Genomic DNA, 16,115 nt, shown 5'->3' with positions numbered 1-16,115 from the left:
TAGGCAGCACTACAAAAGATAAAGATGAAATTGAGTGATCCAAAGTTGAGGAAAATATTGATTATGAAGTTGCCCAATAGGGCAAAGGTTTATAACAGTGGCGTAAGGCTAGACAACAGGGCACAAGCCTACCTAAAATCACAGAAGCCCAGTCCCAAAGTTATAGAACCTCAAATCCAACAAACCCCCAGAGAGCAAGCAGTCATCAGATCTCTTAAGAAAACTCTCTTCCACATCTGGAACTTAAACCTCCCAAAAAAGTGCCCAATCAAACCAAAGCATATGAGGGTAAGCCACCACTTGTTGGATCAACCTTAAAACAAATAGAGCATTGAATTATCTACTTGGTTTATTGATGGCAACAAGCTAATTGAGATCCTTTTAATTATAATTTTCTTGTATTTCTGAATATAATTAAATGTGAACATAAAACAAATTAATTAGAAAAAAAGTAAGTATTTTATAATCTGACGTGTGTGATCGATGGCATGATAAATAGTATTATTATATTAAAATTCAAGGTTTTTGGTGGGATTCTCAAATAAGGTGAGCTGACAAAGCAAGTAAGAAATTGAATGGTCTAATTTTGATTTGTTGTATTCACAAGTTCACATCAATTCTTGTGAGGATTAGTACAAGACAATAAATGAGAGTTGGTTAAGTCAATAATTAAGCTGCTCTCTAACCATTATCTTTTAATTGATACATCATCTCATACTCTCATAGGTCTCTTTCACCATGTAAAATTGACTATCTATCTAACATTTGATGCAATTTATGACTAATTTGTTTTACCAATACACCACAAACCTTGTTTTCTTTTTATATTCATTCCGGTGGTTTTGAATTTTTTTTCTCTCATTATTATTTATTCATTTATTTAAGATTGGCTAAATTATCTTTGTCATTGTTAATAATTAGACTTTGGACTTTTTTTTTTCACAGTTAGATAAAATTAGTTGCATATTTGTGAAATATCTAAACAGAAATTAGAGATTCAAATGTGCAATTAGATTATATAAAGCTAAGTGTTTCAAAGTGTGTGGGGACATCATAGAAAATCCATGTCGTGTAATATGCAAACGGTAGGGTATGTGGACAAAGTTACCGACCCGACTAAGGAAGAATTCGTACCCATATCACTTGGACTGTATATCAGCAATTTGTTTTCTTGTGTGCCAATTATTTTATATCAAATCAAACTACATCCATTTCAGTGCAGTTGAATAACTATATATATATATATATATATATATATATATATAAATTATCAAATTGTACCACATGCTTTAGATTGTAATATTCAAATTTAATTTATTTTTCATTTATTAATGCTTAATATATATCAAAGTTATATATGTTTTTTTGTGCTAATAAACATATTTATTCATTTTGTTAAGATATCTGCAAATTAATATGCTTATACTTTAGATAGGGTGGCTATTTCTATGTTACATTCAAAGGGTGGAATATACTACCTCATCGTTCTTAGTTACAATATGTTGCATTTTTTTTTTCTAAAAAGAAAAAAAAAAAAGAAAAGTGGGTGAGAGTTGGGTGGCATAAAATAGGTGGGTGGTGGGTGAATGAAGAGAAATCTTAATCTGATGAGTTATTTTGAAGTGAAACAGAGCCATCAATGCATTTATTGTAGTAACCATAGACAATACAAATGGGAAAACTATAGGCCTCAAATATATACTTAGAAGTCAACTACGTACCTAAACATACACATCAATACCCATGCCTATGGTTACTACTACCATAGAACTAGCATGTACTTTCAGCCAATAATCAAGACGCATGAGTTTATTATTATTTTATATTAAAATTCAATTTATATAAGTATTGTCAATAATTTTAATTATATTTTATATCCTGTAAATTTTTGGACATATGACATTAATACTCAAGATTTACCTTATAAATTTTAATCTTCATAAATTTTAAAAGCATACTTTACTTTTTTTATTTATTTTTAGGTTCATTTTATAAATAATTAAATTACTAAATAGTGGTAGCATAAGTATATCACTCTTCAACTTTCATAATTAATTCTATTTAACGTGGGAGCATGTAAGTATCATGCTATATTCCCGCTTGCGATGCTTAAATATGAATAATAGTTAAACAATAACTTTGAAAATTTAGCTCTGATTGAACTGTTTTTTTTTTTTTTAGATTTTAAATAAAATATTCTTTTTCAAAAAAATATATATAAAGAGAGAGTGATAATCACGATAAAATTAGAAGGTAAATTATTTGTCATCTCATCATATATGTCTATGTAACAAATTTAATTAGAATTGACATTCTATATATGTAACTGAAATTAGGTCAATTGATTACCACCTTTTTGGTGAAGTTTTCATAAAAAAGGCCACAATGGAGTTTACTTTCGGCCGGAGGCTTCATGGCATCTCATACTGGTAAGTTTCAGGGACTGCTGATAAATTTTGCTGGTTACCGTCCCTGGTGGACTCCAGGCCAAGTTCATTCTCCAAGTAGCGGAGCCACTTTCTATTTTCCACTTCCCCATTACATTCAACTCCAAGACTTGAGCTTTGGCTAGTCTCAACATTATGTAAATGGACTCCTTCATTAGCCGCATTTAACCCATCTAACATGTTCCAAAATTCTAAATCTGACTCAAAAGAAACATCCTCTATCATACTGCGAGGATGAGGTGCTGAAAAGTTGAAAAGCGAACCCATTTGATCATCTGCCACAGAAACATCAACTTGACTACGGTTAGTGACATTGGAATTATATGAAGAAGAAGAAGAGGGACTTGGCATTTCGTTGGCTTCCTTATTAGTGGGTCTAAATTCATCAAGAGTTGCTTCCATGTGCAAATCCTGGAGACGAGTCCTCTTGGTCACAGAGCCATGGCTCCATTGTTGATCAAGTCCTGTTGCCATATTCCTTTTCCCACCAGACATGATTGTGGTGGACGAACAAGAGGACGAGGAGATAGAGGAGGATTCCTTTGATTCGTTCCCTTTAGAATCTGAGATTTTAAATGCCAATCTTTTCTTGAAACGAGTGTTCCAGACATTCTTGATTTCATTATCTGTTCTTCCGGGAAGATGGGATGCAATTTTAGACCACCTGAAAAACAAGATTCTATATCATATAAACCATGATACTAAAGAAAATAACAACAATGATGCTTTTTTTTTTCTCTTTTATTTTCAGTTGGAATTTTTTTACTTGTTCCCTAAAGCTTGGTGTAGTTTTATTATGGCGTCCTCTTCCTCTTTGGTGAAGTTCCCTCTTTTTACGTCAGGTCTTAGGTAATTAATCCATCTCAAACGACAACTTTTCCCGCATCTTAACAATCCTGAAAAACAAGAAATCCAATATTAACTTTGAAAATTTCGTAAGAGAATGATACAACCGCATATGAAAAACCAAACTCAATTTGATTGTAATATAAGAATACCAATGAATAAAAGCTCTAAACTTTAACATTTATATTATCATTATCCAGCCAACGTGAGCCTTTTTTTTCTTAAGGTCTTACAAAAGTGTTATAGTATTTTCAGCTGTTATTTACAAAAGTAGCATTTATTAAATTTGACCAAAATTATAAAATAATCTCAATAGTATTTTTTTTTTTAAAAAAAAAATCTTAATTCAGTTTTTTATCCTTCCACTCTAATATCTAGGTTATGGATCATCAAGAGTCAAGGCTGCGTGTGAGATTTGTGATTTAGGTTATACATGTCGTTTTGCTATTCAATATTTTTACTGTTTCAAGTTTGAAACAGTGATATACATATATAATCTGGATTCTAGCACCCAAAACGCATCGGACACTTTTCGCCAAAGACATTAATTGTAAAGAAATAGTCCAAAACATTAATTTGACAAAAGAATAATTTAAATTAATTTTTGTAAAATCGGTTTCATTTTTTAAAAAATTAAACTCTATAATTTTTAAAAAAAATTAATTGAATTGAATTTTTATAAAAAATTTTATTGAAATTAGGGTTAAGTTTATGATTGCATGTGATATAAGCGCTTTTCTATATTTCAATTCACATAGGCTTGCAGTTTCAACAAATTAATATGTCAATGGAGCCAATCAAATGAATAAATTTAACCAAACCATGTCCTTACGCCATTTTGATGTGACTATCAATATCTTGCATCGATTTGGCATTTGATTATTTCAAGTCTTCAGAACTCAAGAAGATGATTACTACTTGAAAAAGATGCAAATGTTAGATAAATCTGTACACATATAGTCTGATAATATGATGAAGAAGATCGGAAATAATGGTTACGCATTAATTCATACAAGTGGTGAGCACAAAAAGACTCGCTGAATGCTTGGCCATGAGATTTGTTTGGTAAGGAAAGATAGGAAACGGAAAAAATAGAAAACGATTACTTGAAGATATGAGTAATGAAGAGAAATGGTTGATGATGAAGGAGGAGAGGACAGACCTGCTTGTTTAGGAAGAGCCCTCCAATTATCATGACCATGCTTCTGAATGAAAGTGACGAGCCGCAAATCCTCCGCAGGACTCCATGGACCCTTCTTTACTTGAGTCTTATCACAGCAGGGGGCTCTTCCTTTACCCATGATCTCTCTCAACAGCACTGTGATACAAGTCAAGATTCAATTTCATCACCTCGTCTTTCTTTTATACGCAAACCAACCAGAAAGAGATTAGAGATGCTAAAACCACAAGCTTCATGCCATGGAACAGGCTGCTAAATGGAGCAATAAATACAAGGAAAGATCCACAAAGATTACTTAATATTTATACTCTCAAATATGAATTTTTTATTTATTTTCCTCAGTAACCATAATCTTAGCCATCCAGGGATTTATGACATCACATTTCATCTCAGTGACGTAATCATTAGTTTTTATACTTAAATTTATTAAGTGAATTATATATTTTTAATTTAAAAGTGTAAATATATATATACGTTATAAATATTGAGAGATAAGGAATAAGTTTCAAACATAATATGGACACAACTTTTAGACATATATTTGTCCATTCTATTATTATTGCCATAATAGGCATATGCTTTTCCCATGCTTATTACATAACTGCCATATGTAATAAAACAGTTTTGGTAAGTTTAATAACCAGATTCCTTGCCAAACCTGTCTAATAAATTGTTTTTTAATTTTAATAATTAATTATTCTTTTCATGTTAAAAAATTATTTACTCATATTAAAATTTTTTAATATATATATATATATATTACAAATCATATTCATAGCATTTAGAAATGACAATTTGGTAAGTAATCCAAAAATTAAAAAGCCTAAACTCATGGTATTAATCAATAATTAATACGAAATTGTAGAAAAGAAAAGACAGGGCTACCTAATCACCAAATTGATTTGATGAGGTTTGGGAAATGACAAGTTAAAGAATATTGATTGCAGAATCTAAAAGGATGGAAGTTGTTAGAACTTGAATTACCCATACTTGTTATTTTATTTTTATACAATCAGAATCAGAGTTGCTTTGACTTTTCTTAATCAACCATCTAATTCTAATTCATCCAAAAAAGAAATCAATATTTCAACTTAAAATTATATATATGTGAAAGAAAATTCGAGACTTGCATAGAGAGATTCGGGAGTCCAATGTGCAATCTTGTGAGAAGATTCCTTAACCAAAAATTCTAAATAAGAATAATAATAGCAATATAATATAATTTATTTTTAATTTGTAAAAAGAAAAAAAAAAGTAATGAGGGATAGAAGGAGCTTAACTGAAATATATTCAAATACATTATAATTTAAAGTTTATAAATAATTAAATTATTTTTAAATAATGAAGTAACGTTTGAATTTTAAAACTTTTTATTAAAAGCTTCATGTTCTAGCATTATAATAAAATAATAAAGGGCCCCACATAAGGACGATTTGTGTTTGATGAAAATAATAGAATAATATCGGATTTGGTTTAAATAATTAAATTTGATTGAAAAACAAGAACAAGTGGAATGTTAACATAGTGAAATGATGAAAAGTCGTAGGATTTAGGTCACCCGCCCAAACTAGTGCCTTCTTCAATTCAATAACAAATAATAAATAAATTTAGACAAACGGAAGGATGTCCCATGCAATCTTCTTACAAAGTCTAATAGAGTCTAACCATTCGAGAAGGACATCTTAATCACTAATAATAATTGTGTTTATTATTTTAAAACTCATAATACATATTTGCAACCTTTGCCTCATATTTTATTAAAAAATAGAGTGAATTATATTTTAAAATAATATTATATTAGTTTGAATCCAATAATATTGTTTTGAAGTTAATAGATAGTTTATATTTTCTTGTAATATATATTTAATTATTGAGTTTTTTTTTTTAAAAAAAAAAAAAGAATAGTGTGTTGGTAGGGAAACTAACATTATAAAATTAAGAAAGTTTACCATTTGATACCTAATATTGACTTGGTTCTCTTGGTTAGTAAGCTTCACTAACTGTGGAGGACTTTACCAAACTTTGCACACCAAATTTCAGATATATAAATATAGCATCTGCATGACGACTAGCTTATGTCTGAAACTATATATAGTGATTCTCTCCATCCTTTCAAAAAATCAATCATACAAAATTATTCTAGATTTTATTTATTAGTAGATTATTTTTTATAAACAAAATATATTTATACAAGATAGTAGTTAGCATATGATTTATTTTTTAAATATTGGTTTCAGTGGTGAAAACTCAGTCCACGAGTGCTTGGATTAGCCGTGTATTTGTTGCATTTTTCCCTTTTACAAGTCATTACAATGACTAAGTAACCCTTTAATCAATGCCTTTATATTCAAACCAAGTGAATTTTACCATTCTTGCGCTGACATTTTATTATTTTCATTAATTTCTTCTAAGACTCGAGAATTTGGACATAATCGTACCAAAATTTTCACATCCATTGATTTTTCTTTTAGAAAATTAAATATATGGAGTTTCCTATAAAATATGCGAAACAGCCCGGTTTAAATTAATTTAAATAATCACACTTTTTATTTATTTAAAATAATTAATTTAAATTATTTAGTAATTTCGTCCTAACTATTATATACCATTCGAATTTTTCATAAAACACCGATATAAGACGGCATAGCAGCTAAATCTCACACTTTCTTTATTAAATTTGATAACGAACATGTAACTGAATCGAATACAATTGCTAAGTCTGGCTCTTCCATAAACCGCTGATTTGAGATGGCACAAGCAGCTGAATCTTACACTCTTCCTTGTTAAATTTAAAAACGATGCTGCAACTAAATCGAATACAGTTTGTAAGGTAAAACCGAACTCTTGATATTGTAGTTCGTTAGTAACTCGGATGAATCCACTTCGTCTCATATGGATTATCGTTTTTTACAAGTCTACTAACTCTATAATTTTTATATTAATTAAAATAATCTGATTCAAATTAATTCAAATAATTATTGGATATACTTTTATTTAATTTAAAATTATTAATTCAAATTATTTAATAATTTGATATTAGCAAATTCGAATTTTCTGTAAACTCATTGAGGTGGAACGGGACAAGCAGCGGGATTTCACATTATGCCTTTAATTGCTGCAATAAATTATATATATAGAGAGAGATAACAAAGTAGGATATTCACTACTATAATTTTAAATATAATAAATTAGCACATTTATATACATTTTTTTTAATAGAAATTCCAAGCATTTCTCATTCCATGCACATATCTTTTGCATGACAAAATATAATCTGATGGTAAAGAATTTGCACAAAATCACTTTAAATTACCTTAATTTATCACAAATTGATTATAATTAAATGGAATTTATAGTAGATTCAAAGAATTTTCAATCACAGTTAGGGTGGTCTTCAGTTTAAAATCAGTAATCTCAGTTTAAAAACTTTAAATATCAGTCATAAAATTTCTCTGTGTTTCGTTTTTATTTCAATTTGATTAAATTCAAAATTAAATTTTATTTTTAAAATTTTATTTTTTAATAAAAAAAAGTGTTTTTAAAAGGAATGCAACAGAAGTAAATCAAATTAAAGAATTTAATTAAATTTTAATTCGATCTAAATTCAAAAATAATTTTTTGCCATTTTAATTTTTTACCAAACATATATATAAGTAGCTGTTGGACTGAAACATATATCAAATGTTCTAAACCCTTAATCAATTATTTATTTAATTAATCTGGTGCTTTCTATTTTCATAAAATATATTTAAATTTTTATTATTTTGAGTTCTATGCAAAGCGAAATTCGCGTAATCGTCAGCTTTAACTGCATGTTCCATGGCTAAATCCATTCGACGTGCACACCTTTCAATCAATTTTTTTTTTTTTTTCATCTTCATATGTTACATTTATTTATTTATTTATTTTTAAAAATATCTTAAAATTTTAATTTTATCATTTTTACCCTCAACATAAATTATCAGTTGATCCTAAATTTCATCGTTATGAATAGTAGCATTCTCAATTTTAATTATAATTATTCCTTTGTGTTGGTTACTTCCTTTTTTTCTGTTGCTTGATTTTAAAACAAAAATTGGAAGTCAATTGGCATGAAAAGTTTGATAACAAAAAAAAAATTAGCTTTTTATTAAATATGAAAGGCAAAGAGCTTGAGCTTTCTTATTGAAGTTTTCATGAACCATAATTATGCTTCTTGCAAATGTGAATTCATGGAGATAATTTAGTTCCACGAATCAAAAAACATTATTGGCTAATTCATCGAATACACTGATATTTTCTTTTAATTAAGTCATCGCAAAAAATAGCAATAAAAATTTTTTTTTCATATAATTAAAAAATAAATAAAATTAAAGTTCACTACAGACCGTTTGAGTTGGCTGTATTTTGAAATGATGATATTTTATAACCGGACCAAAAAGGAGTTGTATCAACCCTAAAATTTTTACTGGTGGTTGGATTTGTAATCAAAGGATCAAAATCAAACGATTTGTTGGGCCGGCCTTCTATGTTCTATTCCTTTTGCCCTTCTTCAATACTAAACCTTTTCAAAGAGTCGTCTAATTTTGTAGCGACAAGTTGGCATGGAATGGGAACAACAAGCAAGACCAATCCCATTTTGCTCATATAAAACAAGCCCCCTTAGGACCGATGATTATTACAGCACTCAGAGATTGGGCTGGATTGCGACACTACTAGCCCATTGTTTAGGCCTCCAGTCCACAAGATTGACTACCCATGGGAGAAAAATTCATTACACCCACAAACACAAGTTGTTGCTCGAATTATTCCACTGCGTTTGTTCTTCTGGTTATTGAAAAATGCTTTATAAGTTCAACATTTAGGTTTATAATGAAACTACTAGTGATCAGTCCAAGAGATAAAAGTCCATAAGAACACGAACTTCAGCAATGACTGTGAATCATCTATCTGTCAATAGCATTCACCATTCTAACTTAAAGAATGAAAGATAGCAGAGGGGTAAAAATGCGGGAAGCTGATTACAGAGTGTTTACAGAGCCCAGCATAAACACAGAAAAACAGAGACAAGGTAACTTAATGGTAAACTAACAATCTTGTGTCCAGAAAATGAATCTAACCTATTCTGTCCGATGTCCTCAACGTTTACTGAAAATGAACCTAGCCGGTTGCTAGATTTTCTGAAAGTTACAAGCACCATCTAAAAACTACCGCCCCATCAGGGCAACTACAAGATGAAGCGCAGAACCGGAACCGTGCGCGCCTCTCGTTGTTGTAGTCATAAGCCGTCTGTCATCTCCAAGCTGCTTCCCAGCAAAAATAAGCCTGCAACCAAAAGCAAATCGCCATGGCAGGAATGATTTAATAAAGAAAAAAAACATTGCAAGTTACCTAAATGAATATATAAAAAGGTAGCATTGTGAATAGATTGAAACTAGCTACTGTGACAAATTAACAAGGCTCTGCTCATTATGCAAGCATGTAGATGTACTGATGCTAAGTTGAAATTATTAAGGTTATATTTAAAGAACCATAATTTTAATATGGATTCCAAACCAGAAGAACAAACAAATGGCTTTTCTAGATTCAAATAATTTAGGTGCAATTGAATTTTTATATAGCACGTGCAATACTAAGATGTTCAAGATAACCATCTGCTTAAGAAGCAATTTTTTGAACCCTGATTTACCTCAGCACAGCATAAGAATCAAAATTGTTTCCTTTGCTGCACTGGAGGAATACCTTCTTTCTCCACAACTTTTTCCTTTATCCAATTGATGGTATCAGTAGTTCAATGTCAAGCTCAATCTCTTTTCCAGCGAGAGTCTTCACCGTGATCATAGTTCCTCCTCTAAGCCTCAAAACCAGGTGAAGTGTTAACTCCTTGTGGATGTTATAATCAGCAAGAGTATCCATTGCTTACGACCAAAATTAATCTCTGCTGCTCAGGAGAGATCCCTTCCTTGTATCTCTTTTAGACCATAGTCAAGCAACAAAAAACAAAAAGAGCAAGACACAGTCCCATCCTTTCCCAAAGATAAATCAATTCTCAAAGCCCATAACATCTCATAAGAAACTATCAATGAACTGCGATTTGCCTGTTTAATGCCTGCCAAAATTTCATTTTGAAAACAAAGGTTTGAGAGAACAGAACGTTGGGTGTGGACGCTAATGACAATTTCAAGAGGCATTTCTGAGCTAACCTTCAATTTTGTTAGGCTGACCATAAATTCTCTACAGCACCCGAATTATACTATGATCATTGCAAATTTGTAATAGCTGCACAATTAATGATGAAATCCCAAAAGCTAGAATTCCTTTCTTTCAACAAAAATTATATTAAGTTATGCCCAGATACAATATCTAAACAACAGTTCTTCATCGAATACGAGCACACCCATAAGGCCATAATAAATACAAGAAAAGGGAAATATAAGTACCTGAATCTTAGCTTTGACGTTATCGATGGTGTCGCTGCTCTCGACCCCGAGAGTGATGGTTATTCCAGTGGGAGTCTTGATGAAGACCTGCATCTTTCTTGGGCACACAGATAAGTTAGTTGCTCACAGACGCAGAGACAATGACATTAGGCTACATGGAAACTGAAAGCGATATAGAGCGTGCAGAGAACAGCCATAGCTGAGCTGATAAAATCTGGATATAACTGAAAGAGTTGGGGCCAGCCAAACCTTATTAGCTTCTCTTCGCCTGTTTCTTTTAGCGGTTCAAAAAAGTTAATAACTCATAACTGATATTAATATTGATGTAGAGGATAATCAGTAAAATTATTTATTTTATATAAAGAGAAATATAAAAAAAAAAAAAAAGTCTTTTATTTTGAAACAGTAGCCACCAATAGTAAAAAAAAGTCAAATTTAATTTTACAACTTTTTGAAAAAATAATTCATAAATATAACAATTAAATCAATAATTAGCACGAGGGATGATGATGGAAGTATTTTTTTAGCTTTCTTGTGGAAAATTCGAATAATAATGGCTAACGTAAATATTTTGGTAATAAAAAAAAATTAAATAAATAATTACTTAATACTTTTACCCAACCCATAGAAAACATATAAATTTTTTGAATCTAGTTGATTGTGAGTAATGAGATGGGTTTTGAAGCATGTGAGGTTCATTATTGGGTTTACATATTTGCAATGGAATGCATTTAATTTATAGAATAAGGAAATTGATGATTATGGATTGAAAGAGATTGTGGGAGTCTAATGATAGTGATGGAGAAGAGAGCAAATACTTTGATTGTGGATGAGAAAGCAAAGGTGAAGCAATGCCCATCATTTCAATTAAGGGAAGTATTAAAAGAAATTGAATTCCTATTTTTTTATATTATTTAAAAAAAGCAATTAAAAATGAAAACAGATCATATAAAAGGAAAAATAAGCAGAATCTACTGTTCCGTTTGTTTAAAATATATATTTAAAAGAATTAATTTTATTAAAAATATTTTTTAAAAATAAATGGAGCCTAATTTAATATTTTTTTATAAATCAAAATATTTATTTCTAATTTATAATGAAGAACAAATTGAGAAAATTATGTAACATCTATATTGAAGTTATTGATATAACATCACATGAAAATAAAGTCACAACTGCCAGTAATAAAATTGTTTTATTATTAGGAGATATTGTGATAAGGTAGCCAAAAGATAGAAAGGATTTGTTTTTTTAGAAGAAATACTATGTATAATTAAAGAGCCACATAGTGGGAAAAGGAAAGAGAAGATAAGAGGAAAAATTCATGGTGCAAAAGCGTGTTAAATGAATTACATTTTCTTAGGATTTTCCTTTTCCTTTTTTTATTTTTTGTCTAAGGAAAAATATTAAAATATGAGAATAAATTAATTTTAATTTTAAAAATATAAAAATTCAGTAACTATCATCAAATATTCAAAAAATAAGTAATTATTTACCGTTGAAACGACAATTTTTTAATTTATGAGAATAAATTAATTTTAATTTATAAATTGATAAGCATATTTTTTTTACATGATATAATTTACAATAAAAAAATTATATATGATAAATATAAATTATTAATTTAAAATGAAATTAAATTTTCATAAATTTGTGGTGATAAATAAATGGGGAGGGGACGAGGATTGAGAATGATGTTTTAGAGGAATTGACTTTGTCGCTTAGGGTCTTAAATGACATTAAATGTCGCAACTAATATTTTTATAGTCCTTATTAAATAATTACACCATCCAATGCCCCGTTATATCACAAGTAGGCAGTCACGCTTTTAATTATTATTTTTTTTAAAGAATATCACGCTTCTTATTATTATAATTAAAATATGCCCAAAAATTATTTTTGTGTTTTTTTAAATAATAAAAATAAAACTTTAATATTAGACATAATTTTAGTATAGAGTTATAATGAAATAGTTATTTAAAATGAATATTTATATTTTTACTATATGTATTAAATTTAAACATATTCTCTGTTGTCAATTACATTAACAAAGCATTGGTTGAGTTTTCTTTTGTCATTTTTTTGGCAGAAAAAAAAAAAAAAAAGTAGTGCCGATTGTCTTAATTTTAATGTTCTCCCACATATTTATTTCGGCATTAAAAACTTCTTGGTATCTCTTAAATGCCCACATCTTCTTTTCCCTAGTATAATAAAAGTAAGTTTTTTCTCCATTAATTTGATTTCCCTACTCGTTTTCTTCAATTATATATATATATATTTTTTACAGTCTTATTTAATATTCTATATTTATTAATTTCAGTAATAATTTAATAATAGAAAAAAATCTAAGCTATTACCAAATTTATAAATTTTATTTTTAATTTTAAGATATTTGGAATTGACTTTGGTATGTTGGAGATCGATTCCTATCCTCTACACTGCATCGACAAAAATAAGTAATTAATAAAAAAAAATTATTTTCAGAGAAAATATTTTATAACTTAAAATAAATAAATAAAATTATTTATTTTCATGTAACAGGAAAAGTAACAAATGTGGAAAATGTGGGGGGTGAGGGGCATATGTTTAAATATGGAAAATGAGAAGGCAAAAATGTGGACTGGTTTTTGAAAGCATTAAATGCTGGCATTTAATTGGGGCCCTCCCTTTCTTTGATTTTTCTTCCCAACTTCATCCACACTATCATTAATATTTTTAATTAAACCCCGCATTTAATGAAATCAATACCCACAAGCAATTTAATATTAAATTCACCTTAACCACTAATTACTAATTATTAATTACTGACCAGTCAAATTTATTTCTATAACGGACCGTCTTCTTCTCTTCTCTTCTGTTATATATATACACTCACACGCATCTCCATTTTAATCCACGTTATCTCTCTCTCTCTCTCTCTCTCTCTCTCTCTCTCTCGCGATAAGAATCTCTCAGCCCTCTCCTCTCCTGTATATGGCAGCTGATGTGAGCTATCTGTTGAGAGCTTTGACTGGATACAAGGATGATCGGACGGTTGCTAACAATCCTGTTGCTGGAAAATCAACGGCTATGGTTACCAGGGATTTGCTTGGTGGTGGTGCTTCCTCAAGAGATGACTCTCAAGAATTGGACCTCGACTTGCAAGTTCCTTCTGGCTGGGAAAAGCGCCTAGACTTGAAGGTATTGTCCTTTTCTTTAATGGCTAGATGCTTGTTTCCCCAGACAATAATAAGAAGAAACGAAGTTTTCTCGTGTATATTATTTTTTAAATTTGAAATATTTTCTTCCTGAAATTTTAAGGTAACGATTTCTGACTTTTTCTCTGGCGTTCTATTTCTCTTATTAGTTTATTCATTCAATTTTATCAAGAATTCGATTCTGTGCATTGTTTAATCCTATTTGTGGTTGCTGAGAAACTGGAGAAAGAAAATCAAACACCAGAATCCGTTGATTCTCATTCTATTGGGTTTGGGGACAGCTCTTGGTATTCATGGAACGAAAGCTAAGTAGGCAGAGGTTTCCGAAGTCCACTACACGTTTCTTTCAATTCACAATAACTAAATTACTTTCGAAGCAGCCAAACAGTTTCTGATTTTTATTTGAAGGAGCTGGTTATTTTCGGGGAAAAATCAGTTTCAAATCTGTAGATTGGCAATATTAATAGTAATTAATAGCAGGAGGATTGGCATTTGCCTTCATTTAATAATGTTTCTTCAATGCTCTGAAGCTAGAAATTGCCGTCTACTAATTCATTACTTTTATTAATCATTATCTAAATTTGTTCATATCTGCAGTTTTTGATAACTTGAAACGATCATTATCCTTATTTTATATATAATGATTGCAGTCAGGGAAGGTTTATTTACAACGATGCAGTTCTTCACCTTCACCGTCACCATCACGGTCACCGTCGTCATCATCAGATCAGAGGCAAAAAACCAATCAAACATTGGCAAAGCTTCAAGATTTAAATATCCCATCATCACCTTCCAAGATCACACTGAATCTTTTTGATGAAAGTAACTTGGAATTGAAGTTAGTCTCTTCATCATCATCATCATCATCATTATCAACAACCAAATATCAAAGTGTGTGCACGCTAGATAAAGTGAAATCTGCGCTTGAGAGAGCAGAGAAAGAACCCATCAGGAAGCGATCATCGCTGTGGAAATCACCATTATCACCTTCATATTCTTCCTCGTCATCTTCCGTTAGAGAGATCCCAGAAGAAGAAAACGAAGAGAAATCAGAATCAGCAACAGCAACCGCATCAGTTGCCGCCGGCTGCCCAGGCTGCTTATCTTATGTGTTGATCATGAAAAGTAACCCAATATGTCCCAGGTGCAACTCGGTTGTCCCTGTGCCAACGATGAAGAAGCCTCGGATCGATCTCAACATTTCAATATGAGAGAGATGTAATATTTGTGATTTTGTATATGATAGATGGAATTTTAGGTGCTCATATAGAATATAAATTGTAAGCAAAGAAGAGATAAATTTAGATTTGTTTTTTCTTTTGATGGCTTTTATTCCCGTCTCTTGTAGGTGATTTAAGCCTAAATTACTGCCACTTTTCCTCGTATTCTATCTACTCGGCTCGACTCAGTATTAAGAGCAATAATTAAAGGTTAATTAGTTGTTTTAAATTTATTTTTTATATTATAATAGTATATAAGTTAATTATTATAATTTTATTTTTAAGAATTTGTTTAAAATATCTCTTAATATTATTTAATATTTTAAAATGAATATAATAAAAAAAGTATATTTTATAAAAAAATAAAAGAAATTATAGAACAGAGTATTATTTTCTTATATTAATTATATATATTCACACGAGCATCTAAAGAAATTCAGGTGTTAATATGAGACAAAAGTCCGTAAAAGTTCAAAGAAGGTGTGTAAGGCATAAAAAATAAGTTTTTGTTTTCTGATAAAAGGATATTTATTTAAAATGGCCATGAAAGGCCCAAAAATTACAGAAGGCTCATGGCTTAATGTGAAAGTACAATTCCGTTCAAAAGATCTCTTAAGTCCTATAAAAGTGAAAAAATGTCCCATAAACATAAACCCTAAAAACCTAGCTATGCCCCTGTCCCGGACAAGCCAAATTATTACGCGGCTTCATTTCTCTCCAAATCCTCATAAGAAGATTACTCTTCAAAAAATAGCAAGGCCTTATCCATCAACTAAATAACCAAAAAGTAAAAAATTTTACTTAGA

The 16,115-nt window shown here is 30.0% G+C and overlaps 2 protein-coding genes and 1 long non-coding RNA gene across 4 annotated transcripts; 1 reads left to right on the top strand and 2 right to left on the bottom strand.

The window, feature by feature from the left end:
* Positions 1 to 2,234: 2,234 nt before the first annotated feature.
* On the bottom strand, positions 2,235 to 4,745 carry LOC110617211 (transcription factor MYB63). Of its 2 annotated transcripts, none has more exons than XM_021759854.2 (3): positions 4,456 to 4,745; positions 3,214 to 3,343; positions 2,235 to 3,111 (listed from the first exon to the last, which is right to left on the bottom strand). In XM_021759854.2, the coding sequence occupies exons 1-3, from the start codon at positions 4,592 to 4,594 to the stop codon at positions 2,412 to 2,414; spliced, it is 969 nt and encodes a 322-aa protein (XP_021615546.1). In that variant the 5' UTR covers positions 4,595 to 4,745; the 3' UTR covers positions 2,235 to 2,411. The 2 variants fall into 2 exon arrangements, with proteins under 2 accessions (XP_021615546.1, XP_043813351.1); XM_043957416.1 differs by having other exon boundaries at positions 4,126 to 4,599.
* A 4,614-nt stretch (positions 4,746 to 9,359) lies between these two features.
* Positions 9,360 to 11,214, bottom strand: LOC110616935. Its single transcript, XR_006350949.1, has 3 exons — positions 10,656 to 11,214; positions 10,142 to 10,561; positions 9,360 to 9,777 (listed from the first exon to the last, which is right to left on the bottom strand). It is a non-coding gene; the product is annotated as an uncharacterized LOC110616935 (long non-coding RNA).
* A 2,573-nt stretch (positions 11,215 to 13,787) lies between these two features.
* On the top strand, positions 13,788 to 15,421 carry LOC110616554. Its single transcript, XM_021758953.2, has 2 exons — positions 13,788 to 14,072; positions 14,740 to 15,421. Exons 1-2 carry the CDS (start codon positions 13,866 to 13,868, stop codon positions 15,298 to 15,300), a joined length of 768 nt encoding a protein of 255 aa, XP_021614645.1. The 5' UTR covers positions 13,788 to 13,865; the 3' UTR covers positions 15,301 to 15,421.
* Positions 15,422 to 16,115: the final 694 nt, after the last annotated feature.

The sequence above is a fragment of the Manihot esculenta genome, chromosome 6, assembly GCF_001659605.2.
Source record: "Manihot esculenta cultivar AM560-2 chromosome 6, M.esculenta_v8, whole genome shotgun sequence".
In the NCBI taxonomy this organism is placed as follows: domain Eukaryota; kingdom Viridiplantae; phylum Streptophyta; class Magnoliopsida; order Malpighiales; family Euphorbiaceae; genus Manihot; species Manihot esculenta.
Note: the sequence above shows the minus strand (reverse complement) of the source record. Positions and strands in the feature narration are given on the sequence as shown.